The sequence below is a fragment of the Bos indicus x Bos taurus genome, chromosome 18 (assembly GCF_003369695.1).
Source record: "Bos indicus x Bos taurus breed Angus x Brahman F1 hybrid chromosome 18, Bos_hybrid_MaternalHap_v2.0, whole genome shotgun sequence".
Classification (NCBI taxonomy): domain Eukaryota; kingdom Metazoa; phylum Chordata; class Mammalia; order Artiodactyla; family Bovidae; genus Bos; species Bos indicus x Bos taurus.
The window spans coordinates 54673458-54695041 of NC_040093.1; the positions used below are offsets into that span (position 1 = coordinate 54673458).

General features: G+C 54.1%; 1 protein-coding gene across 2 annotated transcripts; it reads left to right on the forward strand.

The window, feature by feature from the left end:
• Positions 1 to 21: 21 nt before the first annotated feature.
• ZDHHC7 (zinc finger DHHC-type containing 7) lies at positions 22 to 18457 on the forward strand. Of its 2 annotated transcripts, none has more exons than XM_027513889.1 (8): positions 22 to 245; positions 10093 to 10178; positions 12124 to 12445; positions 14231 to 14355; positions 14699 to 14795; positions 15223 to 15304; positions 15873 to 16003; positions 16613 to 18457. In XM_027513889.1, exons 3-8 carry the CDS (start codon positions 12131 to 12133, stop codon positions 16787 to 16789), a joined length of 927 nt encoding a protein of 308 aa, XP_027369690.1. In that variant the 5' UTR covers positions 22 to 245; positions 10093 to 10178; positions 12124 to 12130; the 3' UTR covers positions 16790 to 18457. The 2 variants fall into 2 exon arrangements, with proteins under 2 accessions (XP_027369690.1, XP_027369691.1); XM_027513890.1 differs by lacking the exon at positions 22 to 245 and adding an exon at positions 792 to 923.
• The last annotated feature ends 3127 nt before the right edge of the window (positions 18458 to 21584 follow it).

Consider the following 21584-nt stretch of genomic DNA (forward strand, 5'->3'; position numbering starts at 1 on the left):
TTCACTTCCGGGAGCCGAGCCTCCGCGCTTCCCGGCCCGGCCTCCGGGTCTCGTGTACCCCTGGGCGGCCGACCCCCTCCGACCGGCCCGGCGGGACCGGGCCGAGCCGCGGGGCCCGCCGTGGCCCGGCCATGAGCGCGGCCGCATGATGCGTCCCTGCCTCGGCCGCTGCAGTCGCCGCCGCCGCCGCCGTCGCCGCCGATCGGGAGGAGCCGCAGCGCCGGGCGACCCCGCCCGGGCCTCGGGTGAGCGCGGCGGGCCGGGTCGGGCGGGCTGCTGGCACCTGGCTCTCCCGGCCGCTCCGGGGCCCCCCGTCCGCCAGTCTCGGGCCCCTTGCTCCGTCCTGCTCCACCGCGCCGCGCCGCACCTGCGACCTTCCCGAGCGCCTCTCGGGGGCACCTCTGTGCCGGCGCTTGACTCCTTCCTCTGCCAGGTGTCTCCTTGTCACTCCTTGGTGCACCTCTCGGGGTAGGGCCCGAATTGCAGCCCCAGCTTGTTGCCTGACCTTGGGCGTGACACTCAGCTCTCCCAGGCACAGTTCCCTCCTTTTGATAGCTAATAAGGGGGTTGTTGTTAGGGCCTGAAGACACAGTAGCTATAAACCCTTTGTAAGCTGTAAAGAGTAGTTTATGGGTAAGCATTACAATGGGCTTTCTTAAACATCGCCTATGGCTTCTCAAATGCGCCGGTTCTTCACTCCTTTATACGTTTTTAGCTTTTCTTGTTCTTTGCCCAGCTCCCTCCTCTTCTCTTTCTCTGCCCAGGATCTTTTCGGGGGTTACCTACCAGGCCATCTGGGACAGTCAGGTCAGCCTTCAGGGCAATGTTGAATCTTGCTGCAGCCAGAATCATCTCTCCTGAGGAGTCATTGCTGCTGGAACTAAGTCTCTCTTCGCTGTTGGATGCAGACACTTTATTGGCTTGTGGGTAACTGGTTTTGTGAGTGTAAAAACTGTCCATATAGCTGCTCTGTAGCTTCTTTGGCTGACCAGGTCCTGTAAAGTGCAGTCCAATCAGTGCTACAGTGTTTAACATTTGCAGTCTGCTTAGCATTTTTACTTAATGCACATAGATTTATCTATTTTACTGCTACTGTCTCAAATCTCGGTCTAGAAAGCTATAACCCGGTCCGCCAGTCTCGGGCCCCTTGCTCGAGGGTCTAGAAATCTTGGTCAACATATATTCCTTCTTAGACTATTCACCTCAAAGACGGTGAATTGAATCTTCTGATACTTTTATAACTTTAATTTTTTTCAAAATCAGACCTAGTTTTTTGATACTGTCTTACAACTTTTATGAAACTGAAGGCAACTTTTAAAAGTCACCTTGTTAAATTTGCTTGTTAGTAAGTTGGGATCGGAGAAGGCAATGGCACCCCACTCCAGTACTCTTGCCTGGAAAATCCCATGGATGGAGGAGCCTGGAAGGCTGCAGTCCGTGGGGTCACTGAGGGTCGGACACGATTGAGCGACTTCACTTTGACTTTTCACTTTCATGCATTAGAGAAGGAAATGGCAACCCACTCCAGTGTTATTGCCTGGAGAATCCCAGGGACAGGGGAGCCTGATGGGCTCCCGTCTGTGGGGTTGCACAGAGTCGGACACAACTGAAGTGACTTAGCAGAAGTTGGGATACTTGATTAAAGAGAAAGTCTCTGGGGGTATTTGAAAAATGGGATGGAACACACATGGTAAATCACATCTCTTGAACACTCTGGTAAAAATGTAAGGGTCGGAGTGATGGACACTTTGGATTGTGTACTTTCCGGAGTGAAGCTGGTAGGTTGACTTTTGAGTTGTGAGGTGGAGGAGAATGAGACTAAATGAAGGTAATTTGCTAAAGAATTCATAAAACAACAGCTGGAACTCTGTGCACACATCTCATGTCAAAGTCAAGTGAGTAGACATGTATACAGAAGTTTTGTTTTTTTTTTTTAAACCAGTGACTCAGAGCCTGCCTTGATTACAGTGAGTAAATTGGGAAATACTGGCATGACTAGAATGACCTCAGTGAGAGAGAAAGTACTGAAAGGAACTCTGTATAAGAACTGTCTTGAGCCAGTCAAACGTCTGGACATGTCTTTCCACTTTTACTGAAACTGTTCCCTGCAGGCTTGGACCCTTTGGTGACATAGTAATATCATCTTCGTTAATTTGAGGAACTGGACCAAACAGTAAGTTCACATATGAAGTTAATGCTTGGGATGAATTGAGTAGTAGTTTTCCTGACGATTCCAGACCTTCCCTGCTCCAGACCATGCTGAACAGCTCTAAGGATAGTTTTCTTGAAGCAGCTTTTTGGGGGTCAGTCAGTTCAGTCGCTCAGTCGTGTCTGACTCTTTGCAGCCCCATGGACTGCAGCACTCGGGCTTCCCTGTCCATCACCAACTCCTGGAGCCTACTCAAACTCATGTCCATTGAGTCTGTGATGATATCTTACCAGCTCATCCTCTGTCGTCCCCTTCTCCCGCCTTCAATCTTTGCCAGCATCAGTGTCTTTTTGGGGGATATGTTTCTTTAAAGTAATATTTTATTTAATTTTTTGGCCACACCATGAGGCTTGTGAGAACGTAGTTCCCTGAATCAGGAATTGAACCCATGCTCTAAGCAGTGAAAGCACAGTCCTAACCACTGAACCGCCAGTGAATTCCCCAAAGTAATGGTTTAATTATAAAATTAATACATACTTGTTAAAAAAAAAAAATCAAACACTAGAGCAGAGCATGAAATACAGATTCCCAAACACTTACTCTTGCTCCCTTTTGTCCCCAAAGCCAGTGTCACGTTAACAACTTGTGTGTGACCCTTCAGCTTAGCACCGAACAAGAGAGCCACCTGCAGAGCTGGCCAGCTACAAAGTCGAGAGGGAACAGTTTCATGTGTCTGTACTTTGCTGTGCCTGTTCTGGGATGGCATTTCATCAGTCACTTGCCTCTGATTTTTTTTCTCTTTCACCCACTTCTTTGCCTCTGTCTATAGACATGTTCTTGTCTCGATTACTGCTTGATTGCATTCTTGAAAAAGCACCAGTAGAATTTTATTAATTGTCTGATAAAATCCAGACTCCTCATGGAGCCATAATGCCGTATATTGGTACAGCACCTCATACTTTTGAAAACAACTTTGTTATCCTGCAGTGTTTTATGTGTCTTGGGTGCTTGGTAAATGTTTGATGAATGAATGATCTTGCTGGGCAGAGTGGGAGTCTTCTACACGGAGGAGACAGCAGGAGCAGAAGCACGGGGCCGGGGGTGGGGGGGTCCATGGACACAGCAGGGAAACAGCGGGAGGGCTGGGCGAAGAGCCGGGAGAGGCCCGGGAGCCAGAGTCAGTGGAGCCCTGAATGCCATGGCCCCAAGGTTTGGCCCCTGTGTCGGTTAGGATTCTGCAGAGGGACAGCCAAAGGTGAGGGAGCCTAAGCCTGGGTTGTGGGAAGGTGGGCAGGGAAAGGGCCGAGCGGTAACGGAAGTGTCAGCAGCTCCTAGGAGGAGTGACGGGGAGGAGGACTTGGGTCTCGGGAGGAGGACTTGGGTCTCGAGGGGAAGGTGCATAGTAAATCTTGGGTGTGCAGGGAGCATTATCAGTTAATGGGAGGAGAGGCCCGCTCTGTTAGGCCGGCGGTTTAGGTCGTTGTGGGAGAGGGCACAGAGCGTGTGCAGCCCCGGTAATTAGCAGGAGCAGTCAGGACAGAGAGGCTTCCAGCTTCTCTTGAGACAGGCTTTTACAGCGTTATCTTGGTTGAAATGCTTTTAATTCTTAGCGTTCTGTATTTCCAAAACTCACTCTGTTACAGAATGTATTTTCTAAAACCAAGTGCTCTGGGAGGCTGTGTGTTTTAATGGAAGAACATGGGCTTTGGAGTCAAAACTCCGAAGTTTTTTTTTTCTTAAACAGACCCCCACTTGACTGACAGGCTGTGGCTGTGGTATGGGGATAAAGGTGGGAGCTTTGGTATTTTGTCCATGTGGCTTCGAGGCTGCTTCATGCAGCCTATGCACTCCTGGTGACACACCCAGAATAAACCCTGCTACTGGGGGTCTCTCCCTCTGCCCCCCCACTTCCTAAGTTGTCCACATTACCCGCACCCCGCCCACCTTCTGACCCCACCCCAGGCTCCCACTTTTGACCCTTTTCCCTATTCCTTTCATGTTTCTGTGGGCTTCATTTTTGCTTTCTCATCTCACTCAACAGGTATTTGCAGAGTTCAGGGTGTGCCGGGGGTATGAGTAGAACATTCCATTGAGGTGATAACAGCTGAACAAGACAGCCGGGGTGGAAGGGAGGTGAGAGGTGAGGTCCGCAGGCCCCAGGTGGTAAGGCTGTGCAGCCACACGGGAGGCCTGGGGGTTTTGTTCTAACTGTAGAGGCAGCCGCTGGCTGGTTTTGATAGACCCAGGAGTGGCAGGGTCTGACTTATCTCTGTTAAAACTGGCTCCAGATGCTGATTGGGGAATGGGTTAGGGGCCAGGGAGTAGGTTGGGGGGTGCGCAGAGGCCACGAGTATATAACAGTGCTGGATCATGCAGCCCAAGTGAGGGCTCCTGAGCCTTGATCGGGCTAGGCAGGCTGGTGGAAGGTGGCTCACATCTAGGCAAGTTTTGAAAGTCAAGCCCACAGGACCTGCTCATGGGTGAAGTGTGGGGAGCTGGGGGAGGAAAGTGAAGTGAAGGGTGTGTCCTGATTTTTGACTTTGGCAACTAGATGGTGGGGCAGGTGCCGTTTATCAAGATGACAAGGTGGGATCCCAACAGTCTGGTGGGTGGAGGGGTTTCTGCTTTGACCTGACTGTGGTCTTGTTGAGTAACCAGTCAGAGACACTCAACAGCACATTCTTCGTTTGCGGGTTTCCCACATGCGTCTTCTCTAACTTCACGGAACTGAGCTCTTGGAGATCATCTGGAGAGCACACAGCCAACGAGGAAACCCCAAGACCCCGCCTGAGCACCCCAACGCTGAGGCGTCTGTGGAGAAGGGCCTGCCGGGAGTCTGGGAGTGGCTGGCAGGGAAGGGAGGGAGCCAGAGTCGCCTCCCCCCCCCCCCCGCCCCCACCGAGAGCCTTGGCTCCCTCGGTTTTCTCGGTTTGTCCTCTTTTGTTTTAGTATGAGAGGCCTTCCGAGAGAGGTTGCGTGAGTTTACTGTTCACAGGATGGCTGATGTGGCAGCATACCTCTGAGACTTGGCTTCGGTCCGTTGTTTTTTTTCCCTCAAAGGTTAATATTCCGTTCTTCAGCTTCAGTAATTTGAGAAGAAAATAGCGGTTCATATGGCATATATTATTGGTCTGGTTTGAAAGCCCGAACTAAATCTTTCATGATTGCAAATGGGTGGGAAGAACAGTAAAAGCATAATGGCAGTTGCGGTGAATGCACGGGGCCGGGTGATCTGCACGCTCCCCTCCTCACCAGCTTCAGCGAGCAGCCGTGTCTGTCGTGTCCCCGCCTCACCCGGGCCTGTGCCGCTTCACTTACACCGGGCTGCAGGCGTGCTGCCCTTCTCCTACGCCTCCCCTGCCTCGGAGCAGCCCATTTGCGGGGCCACGTGTGACATCTTCCCGTTATCCCCAGTTTCGGCACCTCCTTGGAGTTCTTAAAATTCTCCCTGGAAGCTTATTTTTTGGTCATAATTATTTCTCTTACATCACAGTAAGTTGAGAAAATAACAGGAAATCCAGAGGATGAATTTTAGACCAAATGATGGAAAATGTGCCAGGGCGGATCATTAAAGAGGATAAGTCACACACACACGTGCCCCTGCTGAGCCAGCCTCAGGCCCACCTGGCTCCCGAGCCCACCCTCCAGGCCTGTGTGTGCTGACTGCTCCAGCCATCGTGTGCCTGCCCCCATCTGCTCCCTCCTGGCCCTGCTCTGGGTCCTGGCAGTCCCTCCTGGTTGCTTGCCTTCCTCCTTCCATCCAGTCATACTTTGTCAGAGATGGCTCTAAAACATCTGTTTACCAAAGCCCCAGTGTTTCCCTTTGCAGCAGAACAAAGTGTGGAATTCCAGATGCCCTAGCCTGGCCTTTGGGTGCTTCACAGGCAGCCCCAGCCTCCTTCCCTGCCTCCCTTACGCTGGGGGTGGGGGGGGGGTGGTGGTGCTGCAGCCCGTGGGTTCCCTTTCCTGCCTCCCCGCCTCTTGCACCATTGCCTTCCTAGTGGACATCTTTCTGTTCTCTGGACAGGATGAGCTGTTGTCAGCTCTTTGCGTCATCACCCTCTGCCTGTCACTGGGGGGAAACACCGAGACACCACTTAGCAGGCTGGTTCCCATTTCTGGTGTGTGAGCCCTTGTGGGCCGGGGACCTGTCTGTGGTCGAGCATCCTGCGGGCCTTGCGTGGAGTCCGCATCTTGGGGGCCCGCCCCCACGTCTGAATGCTGCAGATCTCGGGCGCCGCGTCTGTGCCCAAGGCAGAGATTTGCTTACTGCTCTTGTTTATAGGTCAGCAGTGGGTGTCTGAGGAGTAGAACAATGCTGAGTGTAAAAGCAGCGCGTTAATGTAAACATGAACACCAGACTCTAGGGTAGACATTCCTGTTCCCGCAGTAGCAACCGATCACCAAAGAATACTGATGTGTTTTGCTTACTTGTTTTCAGTTTGCTTATGAGACGCGTTTCCCGTTTATAGGCATGAGAAAACATTAGGGGAAGAGATTAACAAGACACCTGCCCACAGATACTGTTAAGGGTAAAATGAGACAGGGCCTGGCTCAGAAGGCGGTGTCTGCAGGGAGAGCGCCTAGAACGCGCTGTTTCCACACCCTTCACACCTGCACAGGCACCTATGCTGGGCATTTGTCTCTTCATTTTTTAGTTGAGGAATAATTCATGTAAAATGAAACAGACAATTTTAAGTGTATACTTTTTTATTTTAAAACATGTATTCGGCTGTGCTGAGTCTTCGATGCGGCATGCAGGATCTAGTTCCCTGACCAGGGACTGACCCCGGGCCCCCTATCTTAGGAGTGGCATCCTAGCCACTGGACCACCAGGGAAGCCCCTTACTGTCCTTTAACAGTTTGTTGAGTTTTGTCCTGACACCGCGGGTGTCTGTGTGGCCTGCTGCCCTGTCCACGTAGGGGACTTTGCGTCAGATCAGAAAGCTGCCTTGGGGTCTCCGTCCTTCCCCATTCTGCGTTCTTTCAGAGTACATTAGCTTGGCTTGGTTAGAGGGCCGTGGAGATTGACTCCTACTGAATGCATTCTTCTGTGTCTGGCTTCTCTCACTTAGCCACATTGTTGCATGTATCTAACCTCCCCCCATTTTCTAGAATGAGTTGTATGAATAACCATGGTTGGTTTGTTCATCTGGTGAGGGATTTGGGTTTTCTGGTTTGGTGGGTAAGATGAACGGAGCGCCTGTGGAGCGGCTGTGAACAGTTCTGTACGTGTTTTGTGTTCACACTCGTGCGTGTATGCTCAGCCACTCAGTTGTGTCCGACTCTGCAAACCCATGGACTGTGGCCCACCAGGCTCCTCTCTCTCTGGGATTTCCCAGGCAAGAATACTGGAGTGGGTTGCCATTTTCTTCTCCAGGGGATTGTCCTGAACCAGGAATCAAACCGGCATCTCCTGCATTGGCAGGTGGATTCTTTACCGCTGAGCCACCTGGGAAGCCCGGGTCCCATTCACCTTGAGGTGAATGCCTAGAAGTGGAATTTCTGAGTCACAGGGCGGATGTTGGTTCAACTCGGAGAAAGTGCCAGACCACTGTCCAAAGTGGTTGCTGTGTTGGTTACTTTTTAAAATTTATGAAAGTAACTGGGGATTTGGCCTCATTGTAGAGATTCTGCTTAAGCCCGAGGCCTGGGATGCATTGACCTGTGTTTTGCAGAGTCAGTTTTCTTTTAAAACAGTGCTAACATAAGCTCATTTGAAGATCCTCAGAATGAATGTGAATGAAAAGTGGAAAATATTACTAAGCATAATTAGGCATTACTGGTTCAGCATGTTATTCAGCATTTAAAGTTGCTGGCTACTGCATAGACATTTGAATAAAGTTACTATACGTAAATGCCATATTTTAAAAGTCACCTCTGGGCTTCCCTGGTGACTCAGTGGTTAAAGAATCCGCCTGCCAATGCAGGAGACATGGGTTCGATCCCTGATCTGGGAAGATCCCTCATGCCGTGCAGCAGCTAAGCCCGAGCACCACCACTCCTGAGCCTGTGCTCTGGAGCTGGGGAGCCGCAACTGCCGAGGCCCACATGCAGTAGAGCCCTTGTCCCGCAACTAGAGAAGCTGCAGCAACGGCAATCCCACGCACCCCAACTGGAGAGTACGCCCTGCTCTCTGCAACCAGAGAAAACCTGCACAGCGATGAAGACCCAGCCCAGCGAGAAATAAAGACTTAAAATTATAACATAAATGCAGTTTTCAAAAAGAAAGTCACCTACTTTAGTTTAAGCAGCTTGTGGTTCACGGCCGCATTTGTTACTAAAAGAGTTCCGAAGGGACTCGGTCACAGGTGCACCAGAGAACCTTGGTGTGCGGGCCAGCGCTGGCTGTGGGCAGGAGGTTGTCCAGCTCAGCGTGGAGGGCGAGCAGGGGAGCCTGACCTCAGAGCCGGCGCAGCAGAAGGGGGCACGTGTGGCCAGGAAGCGGCGAGCAGCCCCCGGTTCCTGGGGGCTCAGAGCCCGTCCCGTGGAGACCACCAGGGGAGCTTAGCCTGCCTGGTCCCCAGTTCCACCAGTGCCCCGTCGCCTCACCGCCCTCCTCGCCAGCCCTCTGGCACCTCTGTTGTCTTGGTTTCAGACGGCAGACACCAGCCGAGGGTTTGCCCAGCAGAGCGGTGTTTCGTTGGTAGGACACTGGATGCACACGGAGTGGACCGGCCCTGAGGCGCCGGGGCGGGTGCAGCGGTAGAGCCGTGCTAGGGAAGGACGCCTTGGTTGGGGGCTGCGTTCGCCAGACATCCCGTTGTTTGGAAGTTGGTCCTCTGATTCCTGTTCTCTCCTGTGGTCTTTCTTTTTTCCAGTTTGTTTTTTAGTTGATCTACAGTTCTGTGTCAGTTGCAGGTGTACAGCAAAGTGAGTCGGTTATTGTATGTATATGTATGCGTGCGCATGTGTGCCTTCTTTTCCAGATTCTTTGCCATTACCATTCTTAAAAGGTGTCAAATGCAGCTCCCTGTGCTATAAAGCAGGTCCTCGTTGCTTGTCTAGTTTCTATACGGTAGCGTGTATCTGTTCATCTCAAACTCCTATTTTCCTTGGCTCTTTTCTGTTTAGTTCTCCTTTCTGGGAGGCTTCCCACTCTCTCTCCCAATCCTGTTTTTAAGAATTTAAAATCCTATCATATTTCTATTTTTCAGTAAGTAGGGGTCCTCAGAACGCTCCTCTTTGTCTCAAACACAGTCTCGTATTTCTTTGGTTGTCCTCCCTGTGCACTGTACCTGCTCTCAACTCCTGTTTCCCTCTGGCTTCTTTCTGGGGCTCTGTCTCTCATGAGACCTGGCTGGGGCTTCCTCCAAAGTATCTGACTGTCGGCTGTTCGCTCACATTTAAGCCCGAGACCTGCCAGGCCGCGTGGCAGGGGCCGTGCCCGTGGTCAGCCGTCCTCTGGCGGCCCTGCTCCTGGGGAAGCCTGGCAGCAGTCTGGCCTCTCTGGGGGAACGCCCCTACCTCGTGCTGTCAGCCGGCTTTTCTTCTCGGGCCAGACGAGTGCTTCCCAGAAGGCTGTGTCTCCTCGCCCACCTGCCGGTGCCCAGTGGGAGACACCCCCAGGATGCTCCTCGCGCCCCACCTGCCCCTCGCGCACTGTGCCCCCTCCCCCGGGGCCCTGGTGCACCCCTCACCTCTCACTCCGGTCTTCGCTGCAGTTCCTTGGCTGTGCCTGGTAAAACGGTGACCTGTTGAAATGCAGGTTGACTAGATTTGGTCTGGATTATCCCCAGGGCTCTTTCTCAAGGGATTTTGGCTTACAGGTTTTATTTAAAACCGGGGCTAAAGTAACAGGGGGATAAAATGGACAGGTTTATAATTTTCAGGATTCTGTCAATTTACTAGTAATGAAAACCTACAGGAGTCATGATTTCATAGTTAAAGATAGTTCTGAATGCCAGAACAAGCAACTTTTCTAATTAGATTTTATCTTTCAGATCCTGTCACATAGGACAGTATGCACCTTAAGATCCTGAAGAAAAGGCACAAGATGTTCAAGTAATGTCTAGTAATAATTTGTGAGGTAAGTGTCTCCTTAGGTATATAATCACTGTTTCCTCTCTAATTGCTCACACTAACTTGTACCCTGTTGATGGTTAATGGTCACCTCCTGTCAGTGGTTTGCTGACCACCTACTCTTAAGAGGAGAGTGTGTCCCGGAGCAAGATCCCGATTATTAGCAGGAGTTACAAGACGAGGGGGAGAAGGCAGTGGCATCCCACTCCAGTACTCTTGCCTGGAAAATCCCATGGACGGAGGAGCCTGGTAGGCTGCAGTCCATGGGGTCGCGAAGAGTCAGACATGACTGAGCAACTTCCCTTTCACTTTTCACTTTCATGCATTGGAGAAGGAAATGGCAGCCCACTCCAGTGTTCTTGCCTGGAGAATCCCAGGGACGGGGGAGCCTGGTGGGCTGCCATCTATGGGGTCGCACAGAGTCGGACACGACTGAAGTGACTTAGCAGCACAAGACGAGGGTAGGTCTCCTGTCTACATGACTGGAAAGGTTTTGCTTGGATGGCTGTCCCTTAAACAACGGAGATCTCCAGTGTTGCTCCTGGTGTTCTGGGAAGCGAGGCTCGATTTAACACGAGGAGAAACAGGTTCAGGGCTGTAAACAAAATCCCATTAAACTAGCCATGGAAGTAGAAAACCGACAATGTGACATCTGCTTGACTATCGGTCAGCACACTGCTTTGGGGTCTCTCTCAGGCAACCTGAATACAGAGCATCCCGCGGAAGACGGTGTAGAGTGAGGCCGCGCCCTCGCCCTGGGGTCGCGGCACCAGTTGCTGCACTGTTTGCTGTCACGTTCCCAGTGCCTGTAGCTGAGTGAGCGTGAGGGAGCAGTTTCTTCACTTCCTCCCCTCCTTTCCTGCACTGATGCGGCGTAGGTGCTGTGACTCAGCAGAAGGCGCCTGCGCTTGGTCACAGAGAGCCCAGTGTGTGCAGCCCAGCCCCCCACATTCGTGGACTGCTTTCTTGAAAATCTTGAAGTAACTGTGGGCTATCAGACTATCTGATGGGCGGGTTTTACACACCTGGCTCTGAGGCACACAGCAGGACCCTGACGTGCTTCTGTGATGATCCCAGCCCACCCCTCCGGCTCCCCTGAGTCGGTGTGCGCGCTCCCCTCCGGCTCCCCTGAGTCGAGCTGCCATCGGTGCCCCTATTTCTGGACCAGACAACCGGGCTCTGACAGAAGCCTCCTCCATCTCCGGACGCACGGCCCTGCGCCCTGCCCAGCACCCAGGTGCCACTTCTCACAGCCTGCATCCTGCCTGAGGAGCAGCCATGCAGCAGAGGCAGTCTGGCCAGAGGGCTTTCTCAGCCTTGGTGGACTGGTATGACCCACTAGGAAGCTGTGTGGAGATCACCAGGCCACTCAGCAGATCTGAGAGAGGGACCAGCTTCACGCTGTTGCATCTGGTTGTAAGTGAGATGAGAGGAGGTTATGGGGTAAAGCAGCAGCAGAATGCTTACGAGGAAAAGTGCAAGTTTGTCTTTAGTCTCTGACCCTACATGTTCTCATCTCTCAGGGAATTTCCCAGTTAACGGGGGAGGGTTGTCAAAAGAACAGGCCAGTGAGTGAGGGAAACTGTCGAAAGAACGAGAGAGGAAGGGCATTCTAGGAACAGCATAAAGGAAAGATGGAGATTAAATGGGAGCCTGCCTTGGAAGCATGCTCACCCACCGTCAAAGAGTTAGGATGCGGGGAAAGGGAGAGCCCATGCAGAGCGAGAGGAGAACCATCGGGCGAGAGCCCTGAGCCGCGTCGGGGGCCAGCGTGGACGCCAGCAGCAGGAGTCACCTGTTCGCCAGCCTCTCTGCCGCTGACCCACACGGGCAGTGGGGCTGCCCAGGCCTCGTCCCCTCGGGCTCGGAGCCTGGCCCTCGCCCTGCGTCGTCCTGCTGAGGCGTGGCTGGGCAGCCTCGGTGACCGTGTGTCCCCTCACCCCTTCCCGCAGGGAAACCATGCCATCCTCAGGACACCGGCTGCGGGACGTCGAACACCACCCTCTGCTGACCGAGAATGACAGCTACGACTCTGCGGCCTCCTCTCCCGCCGAGGCCGACGCGGCCGACAGAGTGTGGTTCATCCGCGACGGCTGTGGCATGATCTGCGCCGTGCTGACCTGGCTACTGGTTGTGTACGCAGACTTCGTGGTCACGTTCGTCATGCTGCTGCCCTCCAAGGACTTCTGGTACTCCGTGGTCAACGGGGTGGTCTTCAACTGCCTGGCGGTGCTCGCCCTGTCGTCTCACCTGCGGACCATGCTCACTGACCCCGTGAGTGCCCGCCCTCACAGGGCTTTCCTGCCAGTCTGGGCTGGGGAGACACCAGCAGCTGTGGCTGGAGGGCCTCACACTCTGTGGCCTTGGGGTTCAAGTTCTTGGGCACAGGCTAGCGGCCTGGTCTGTAGCATCTCTGGAGCACACACAGCACCCAGATGGAAGTGCTACTGGGGTCTATTCAGGGAGCACAGGTTAGAGGTCGGGCGCCAGGAGAGGCTGCAGGGAAGCTGTCAGGAGGGCTGTGCCCCGGGGAGCGCCCAGGCTGCACTGGGGTAGGACGCAGGGCTGGGGCCATGGTTCTGGGGACATAGCAACAGAAAAACATGCCCTGCAAATGGCTGGAATACGAACGTGAGCTTGAGGAACGTGCCTCAGGTATCCAGGAGGTTTCTTTGGTGGGGTGAGGAGCGTAGGTCACCAGTTGCAGGGACCTGGGGGAGTCATCGGGCAGCCCCAAGGGGGACCAAGGCAGCTGCCCAGGGCTCTGAGCCGCAAAAAGGACCAGAAAATGCGTTCATTTCCTCGCCGTCTGGTCACCACGTGTCGCCTGATGTGTCCCCCCCTCGGGTTGCACATCTGTCCTCTGAGCACGTAGGAGTGCTCTTAAGTGGGTGGGGGGTGGGGGTCGCTCGCTTACTGTAGGGCAGCGAGTACGTGTCCGTGAGAACTACGGTGCGGCGCTCCTAAACCTGGTCCCTTTCTTCTTACGGGACCTGGGACCCTCCCCCTATCACTTCCTTCCGGGGATAGGGCGGTCTGCCCGGCTCCTGGGCACCTTGGAGCCCAGTGGTCCTCAGTCTTCACATGCGCGTGCTGGGCTTTGCAGATGTGGTGTCGGCCCAGCCGCGCAGAGCTGGGCTCGGCCCCTGCGTCCCCGGCAGCTTTCTCTGACTGTCTTTACTCCTGCTGACGGCGGTGCCCTGCCGTCTCCCCCACCCTTCCTGTCCCCACACGCCTGCTCTCCCCTCCCTAGTGGGGCTTCTTCTCCAGAAACGTATTTCTGTGTGAAGGACAAGCCCCATGGGGCACAGAAACAAGACCCAGGCTTGTTCCCAGTCCACACAGCCATGGCGTCCAGAATGGTCTCCCAGACATGATCTTCACTGCCTGTGTCCACTGCCCAGAGAGCAGACCCTCCGCCCTGCAGCCTGTGGCCCATGGCCACCCAGCACACAGGCCCTCTGCAGCTCCCCGTGCTGGGGGCTCGCGTGGATGCCCTGTGAGAGCCCCGCTGCCACTCCCACCCCTGGGGCCGGACACCTGGGGGCCAGGGGCCCAGGGCCACACTCCCCAGGCTCGTCTGTTATAGGTCTGCAGGGAAGCATTCATTATGTAACTTTAAAACACGAGATAAAGTCCTTTTTCAGACTGTTTTGTTCAGCCACCCCCTGTGCAGCTGATAGGAAACCTGTGGGTGCTTATCAGGGACACCCTGCCCAGGAGTGTGGGCAGAGCCGGCTGCCCAGGGTGGAGGGGGAGTGGCTGAGCAAACACAGCCAGCCTCTGGCGTGTCCTGCATGAAGTTGGAAAAATCCAGGTGACTCGCCAAATTATGAAGGATAATGTGCTATTTGAGTTCATTTTATAGCTTGTTTAATTTTCATGAAAACAAAACTTCTGGTCCTATGTTATGTGAGTAATAGCTGTTCTTCACAGTGATATAAGTGGCAAGGACAGCATTATAAATAACACCTAAGTCTAATTCCTAAATTTACTGGGGTTTTTTTCTTTCTAAAACTTCCTTCCTCCCAGCTAAAATACATTGTCATTAAACCGTAGGGGGCGGTACCCAAAGGAAACGCTACTAAAGAGTACATGGAGAGCCTGCAGCTGAAGCCCGGAGAGGTGATCTACAAGTGCCCCAAGTGCTGCTGCATCAAGCCTGAGCGCGCCCACCACTGCAGGCACGGCGGCTCCGCCCGGGGGGTCGCGGGCCCCGGGGCGGGGGGGGGGGGGGGGGGGCCTGAGCGCGCCCACCACTGCAGGCACGGGGCGGTGGGGGGGGCCTGAGCGCCCACCGCTGACAGCAGAGAACCCGTTTCCAGGCAGCCTGAATACCCACCACTGGAGGGACCCCCATCCTTAGGGCAGCCTGAGCAACCCCCCGCCAGGGCCACTTCGAAAGGACATCCTGAGCACCCACCTTCCCTGGGGCAGGATCTCCCGGGTGACCTCTTAGCAGAGCTGTTTTCAATGGGTGGGGTTTCCTCAGCACAGAATAGTGAAAAGCTAACTTCTGCTTTTCAGCATTTGCAAAAGATGTATTCGGAAAATGGACCATCACTGCCCGTGGGTGAACAACTGTGTCGGAGAAAAGAATCAGAGATTTTTTGTGCTCTTCACTGTGAGTAAAGATACTACTCCTGTAGTGACTTGTGTTGAGTCTTAATTCTTTATATACTGTCTTACCTGGAGCGAGGGTACGTTTATTCTGACATCAGACCTGCAGTCCCTTCTCTGGGGTTCAGATTACAACTGTGTTGTTGCTGGTGGGGAGGCACCCAGCAGTGAGGGTGGGTTGCCCGTTGCTCCAGGTGTTCGCTGTGACTTAACTCTCTCCTGGATACCTTGACCCACCGTTGTCACTAAAACGTGTTTCCCTGTGGTCGATTAGTCTGCGAGATTACGGTCCTTGGTCCCGAGTGACCCCAGGGAGGCATGTCACCTGCTCCCCTCACTGCTACTGCCCACCTCGCACACCCTCACTGCGCCTGAGACGCAGCAGTGGACGCAGGGGTCCTGGCACCGTGCTGACCAGTGTCTCCCTGCAGATGTACATCGCTCTGGCATCCGTGCACGCGCTGGTCCTCTGCGGGCTGCAGTTCATCGCCTGCGTCCGAGGACAGTGGACAGGTAGGCCTGGGGGGGTGGCTTCTCTTGCTCGTGCCGCGGTGGGTGGAGAGGGAGGAAGGGGCCTCCGGTTTCAGAGGAAATCCTCAGTTCCATTTGTATCCTGCAGACCTTTGAGACTGGGTCAAAATTCGTATTGTCCCCTCAGGCCTGGTGTGTGCTCTGGCCACTGGACAGGCATCATTCAGGGCCATCGGATGAGGCAGGACGAGCCATGCAGCATGGACTCGTGTGTGCGTCCTGCTCACAAGTGTAGGCACAGGCAACTCCCATCTTTCCTGGCTTTAGTTGTGTTTTAATACACAGTTCTGTACACGAATACAGTCTCAACAGAAACCTGGGGAAATTACGGGGTATTTCAGATCTGCTGACCAGGCCGTGGTGGTGTGAATGCTGGCCTGGTAGGCCGCCCTCTGCCCCGGGTGGACAGCAGGTGCGCCTGTGAATGAAACAAGCTCACTTCTCTGTGGACAGTGGCGCAGAGGGGCCCTTCCGCGAGCTGGACCCGCGCCTGAGGCTTGGGACGCTGGGGGTGCTCCGCCGTGCCGTCACACGCCCCTCTCGTTCGCAGAGTGCAGTGACTTCTCCCCTCCCGTCACTGTCATCCTGCTAATCTTCCTGTGCCTTGAGGGTCTGCTGTTTTTCACTTTCACCGCGGTGATGTTCGGCACCCAGATCCACTCCATATGCAATGACGAGACGGTACGCCCCTCCTCCACTGGGTGTTTCTGGCCTCAGTGCACAGGCGTGGGTGGGCAGTGGGCGCAAGGCCCGGTGTTCCCCAGCGGGTGGGCGGGGTGCCCCGGTGGACCGTGACAGCATCACTGCCTGTGTCCCTCTCTCCGGGCACAGCTCGGGGCTCAAAGGTCCCTTTGATTTGAAAGTCAACAGAGCCAGGCAGGTGGAGCCAGCAAACGCCCCATTTCTCGAAGACCCTGCCCTCGGCAGCTGAGTGAGTCGCAGGGACTGGATCGCCTTCATGCCTTTCAGCTGAAGGCCTCGAGCAGGCACTTGACACGTATTTGTAAGACCCGGAAAGAAGATTGGTGCCTGGACTGGAGGACCGGCCCCCTTCGCGGCCCTGGGGCTGCCTGAGCTTTGCACCCACCTGGAGGCCGCTGCCCAGCCGTGTCTGACGTGGTCTGGCCGGCGGCTGCAGCCCGGCCGTGTGCACAGGGGCCCGCAGGACCGGCACCAGGACGTGTGGTTCGGGTGGTGCCTCCCCCGTGGCGACCACTCACCTGCCCTTCCTGCTCATACCTGCCCAGGGTTTTCCCAGTGCTGCCGCCCACTTGCTTTTCTTCCTCCCAGGAGATCGAGAGGCTGAAGAGCGAGAAGCCAACGTGGGAGCGGCGGCTGCGGTGGGAAGGGATGAAGTCCGTCTTCGGAGGCCCCCCCTCGCTGCTCTGGATGAACCCCTTCGTCGGCTTCCGGTTCAGGCGACTGCAGACAAGACCCAGGAAAGGGGCCCCAGAGTTCTCAGTGTGAGGCCCTCTCGTCACTCCAAAACTTGTCCACGGACTTAATTTATCTGGGGTTGGAAAGGGTATCAACAGCTCCCCTGTGACCCCAAGGGCGAGTGGCCCAGCGGCCTGCAGCGAGCGGGGCTTCACACGTTCACAGTCACAGACGGCAGGTTCCCCACGAGTGACGTCACTGTCCAGTAATGGAGGGATGTGGCCGCATGGAGAAGCCAGATGTTCCCTCCCTGCAGTCAGGAGTCTGTCAGCACGCTCAGCGTTTTCTAGGAAGCTGTGTGGGCCGTCACATGGGTTGTTGGAATCCTACATGCTGAGCTGCTTGCCTCAGTCATGAAGAAAAGCCAGTCCAGTGGACAGAACGCCACGGTCGGTGGCCCTGGGACTCTTCAGGCCCCCTCGGTCCAGGAGGGGTCTGGACGCAGGAGCCCGTGGGGGCTACGGAGCAGCAGGGCCGTACGCTCACTCCTGGCCTGGGGCCGGTGGGCCCTGACCCCATGAGCAAGTCCTCGCGTGTCAGTGTGTGTGCGTGCACGTGTGTTTTAAAGTGGGCCGTGTTGTTCAGGCGACGTATCATGGGGGTGTGCTGCAAACAAGCTATTTTTTAGAAACCAATGTTTCAGGGAAGAGGGGCGAGCTGTGCGGGGTCCCCTCCCGTGGGGTTTACATGAATGTATTGCATACTGGAGAGTATCAAGATCCAAAGAACAGTCATTCCTGTGTGGTCCTCTGTTGCCCTCCTTCCTGTTTTCAGTTTATTTTAACAATCTGGAGTGTGTTGACAGGGCTTTGGAACCGCACTGTGTGGTTCCAGCTGGATCAGCGGCGCGTCCCAGCCCCTCTGTGGCCCCGGGCTTGCGCAGCTGACCCTGCGGGAGGTGGGTGAGGCCCTGAAAAGGGGAGGGGACCTGGAGGCAGGAGCCCTTTGGACCTGGCCTGCAGACAGTATTCAGGATGGCAACAACTGGTTTGATTTTTTAAATTTGTACCTTTTTTGGGTATCATTTTGTTTGTTTCTCTACCCATGTCACAAGTGATAAAATAGGACCCTTGGTGCAGAGCTTAAAATTATGCCAGAAAGCAAACAGCTCCCCACCCTGGGGATTCGCCTTAAACTTGCCTGGTCTGTCCATGTTTTATGGGATTCCACCATCTCTGACACAGTCTGGGGTCCCGAGCCCCCTTCCACGCTGAGAAGAGTGGGCGTCTCCCGCCTGGTCTCCACGCCTCTCTGCTCACCCATGAGCCATTTTGCTTTTGTTTGAATTAACCCATCCTCTATCCTGATCAGGGCTGGCGCAGAACCACAGAGGGCCTACCCTGACAACAGACGGAGCCGAGGGGCACGGGCTGCAGGGTGGAGGCGAGGTGGCTTGGTCACTGCAGAAAAGGAGGGTCGGAGGGGCTGAGACACAGCCGAGGACAAACAGGAGACAGGAGTTCCCGAGATTGTTCTGCACACTCATTTGCACATCTGTCATTGGGGTTGGATGTGTGTACTGAGCTTCAGTGTGAGGCTTTTAATATGTATATCCTGGTTATCAATAAAAATTATCGAAGTGGTTGAATCCTGTGAGACTTGGCAAATATGTGCAAATCAAGTATACTTGACTTTTCAACCTCTTCTTTCAATGTAACTTTTTTAAGAAATAAAGTCACCAACTGACGTTGTCCAGCAGTCTGTCCAGTGGCCGGTTCTTGGTGGGCTGTAGGCATGTTTCCGTGCTCAGCTTCAGCGCCTGAGACACGTGACTCAGCACCGAGGTCACGCTCACACAGGTCGCCGTTTCCACATTTTTCATTTTATTCTCAGTCGATGCACCTCGTCTCACTTAGCTTTGCCCTAAAGCTTCCTTAATTTTTTAGTGTGCTTGGAAATAACAGTTTTAAAAATCCCTTAAGTGCTTGCTGGGATTCACCAGTGAAGCCATCTATTCCTGGACTTTTACTTGTTGGGAGGCTTTTGATCACTGACTCCAATCTCCACATTAGTTATAGCTCTGTGCAGATTTGGTAAAACTAGAAAGACTATACGTTATAACCGACGCCAGAGGAAGATCACGAGAGACCACTGTGAGCAACTATGGCCAGCAAGCTGGATAACTAAAAGAGGGGGATCGATTCCCAGGATCAGAAACCTACTGAGACAGGCACCAAGAAACAGCAGCCACTGGAAGACGCCAGCAGAGGTGGGCGCCACGGTGTGCTTGGGGAAGCGTGGCCAGTCATCACTCTGGTCATCACCGCTCTGGGGGACGCAGAGGCAATGGCACATACTTTGTTTTGAGGAATTTGTGGGGGCAACTTGAGACCTCAAATCGCTGAAGAAGCAATGTTGAAATCAAATGAAGCATCTGGGTTTAATTTTGCTTCTTCCGTTGCATCTCCTCGTTCTGTCACCCTTGAGGACGCCGTGTGGAACAAGTCAGGAAAGGAGACGGGAGTCCCCTTCAGAGTCGGCGCCTGGCTGAGGGCTCTGGTGAGGCCGCGCAGGGCGGGTGGCCCTTGCGGGTCTGCCGTCTCGGAACAGCTCTGCTACTTCCCCCACCCCGGCCAGCCCAAAGAGGGGTCACCCTGCCCGGAGGCCAGCGGCAGGTCTGTCTGAAGGCCTGGAGGCATCATCGGATCACCAGGTGCTGCTGGGCCCACTCTGAAGGGGACGTGGCCCTCCGGGTGCAGAAGCTCTGACTTGCTCGCAATACAGGCGCAGCAGCCCTGAAGGCCTCTCCCTGACAGGCCCGGCATGGGATGGCCAAGCTCCACACGCCGTCCACCAGGTCCACCAGGAAACTCAGACTCAGGCAGCAACCTTTCCTCCAACACACCAGCACCATCCCCAGGCTGGGAGAACTTAATTGAGTTCCAAGAAAAGCCCCAAATAGATAAATAATGGTCATGATTGCCAAGATGTGATTTTGACATTTCCAGTTTCCAAAGTGCCTTCCTCTGTGACCAGATCACATGTTCCCTATGATCTTCTAGGCTGGTAACAGTGCACCCATTTTATAGACCAACAGACTTTCCGAGGTTCTCACAGGGAGGAAGAAAGGAACGAGTCCACATGGACGTTCAGAATAAAAGCACTTTTTTCTAACCTAGATCCGTCTGTTTTTACTTTTTAAAATACTGAGTTCAGGGACTTTCCAGTGGCTAAGACTCCGCACTCCCAATGCAGGGGCTCAGGTTCGATCCCTGGTCAGGGAACTGATCCCGTATGCCACATCCACAACTAAAGATTTCCATGTGCCACGGCTAAGATCTGGCGCAGTCAAGTACATACAGGTATTTTAAACATTTAAAAAAGCACTGAGTTTAAAAACAGTAATAGTAATAACTTCTTGAATAAGAAGGAACCGAAAACAATAAATTAAACCTTCACTGATCCGAGGTAGCACAGGGCTGGGGACAATGCTGAAAGCAAAGAAGGGTCAGTCCTCAACGTGGCGTTGGCATCGCGTCCACCAGAGGGCCCCATTGGACAGCAAATGCACCCACACTGCACAGTGCTGAGGCCACAAAAATCCCTGCACCATTGTCTCAGCCAGCCAGCCAGTCCACAAGTATTTACTGAGTACCTACTATGTGCCGGCAAGGCCTCTGCCCTCAGTAAACACAAACACAAGAAACTGAATGTGTCATTATATCCTGTGATTCGTGCTAAAAAACAGAGCAGCAGGGAGAGGGAGCGTTAGTGTCAGTGTGATGGAGAGTGAGCATTTGGGGAAGGGCTGGGGCCGGGAAAGGTGTGGTGCTCAACTCTGAATTGCAGCCGGTTAAAATCAGAGAACTCGGGGTGGAAGAGCCGGTGAAAGTCGCGTGTCAGCCTGCTGGGCTCAGGGAAGAGGCTGAGGGGTTAACACGTGTGCAGACGCCGAGGTCATCCCCTGGGTGGAGCGGAGGTTCATCTTAAGCAGATTTCTTAGACACGGGCCAACCACCTTCCCCAAAGTCCAGGAGCGAAGCTCTGAAGACAGGGTCTTCAGAGACATTTCCATCCTGGGTGGATTGTTAGGGGGCCTCAGTGGGAGCAGGGTTGGCCTCTGCTGTGGGAAGCTAGCCCAGCGTGGTGCAGGGGCGGGGGTTTAAGTGGCTGGGAGGGGTCTGCACATGGCCTTTCTCTGGCCTCGGCCTGGGTGATAGTCTGCTATCTGGTACCAGAGGAGAGTCGCTCACTGGGTGGCTTCGCAGGCTGGCTGGCACACACGGGGTTCTGTGTCCCAGAAAACTCAGTGACCAAGCAGCCTCCGTGAGGGTTACATTGTGGGCAGATCTGGCTTCAGCCTGCGTGGCTGTGAGACATGGTTGAAAGACATCCCTGCCACCTCCCAACTATGTGACCTGCACCCAGTGCCTTCACCTTTCTGGCCTCAGTTTCCTCATCTTTAAAACGATGCAACAACATTTCCTGCCTCATGCAGCCTTTGGGAGGATTAGAAAGGAGGGAACATAGAGGGCTGACCAGGAGGGCTGGTGCATAGTAGGCACGCCAGAAACGGGGGTAACTGTGACGGCCTATCCACTGAAGGGCTCTGCAGCCAAGCAGGACCTCAAGCCAGACCTGCTGTGCAGGGGCAGGCAGACCTGACGTGCGGGGGCAGGCAGGTTCTTCGTCCATCGTGTCTGCCCTTTCTTGGTTTGTTTGGACTAACATGGAGTCCTCAGTTAAGATCCTGCAAGATTTTTTTTTAACCAAATAAAAACATAACCAACTAAACAAAACCAAGTCCATTTATAACAAAGTCCCACCAGGGCAAACATTTGCAATCTCCCCAGAAAGCATTTTATCCATGGCAGGGAGGCCTGTG

What these genes read in the sequence shown, in the direction of transcription:
- ZDHHC7 (XM_027513889.1), top strand. Translation starts at nt 12,131, where the DNA reads ATGCCATCCTCAGGACACCGGCTGCGGGACGTCGAACACCACCCTCTG. An exon ending in GGACCATGCTCACTGACCCC is followed by an intron (nt 12,446 to 14,230) that starts GTGAGTGCCCGC and finishes ATTAAACCGTAG; the next exon opens with GGGGCGGTACCCAAAGGAAA. An exon ending in CCATATGCAATGACGAGACG is followed by an intron (nt 16,004 to 16,612) that starts GTACGCCCCTCC and finishes TCTTCCTCCCAG; the next exon opens with GAGATCGAGAGGCTGAAGAG.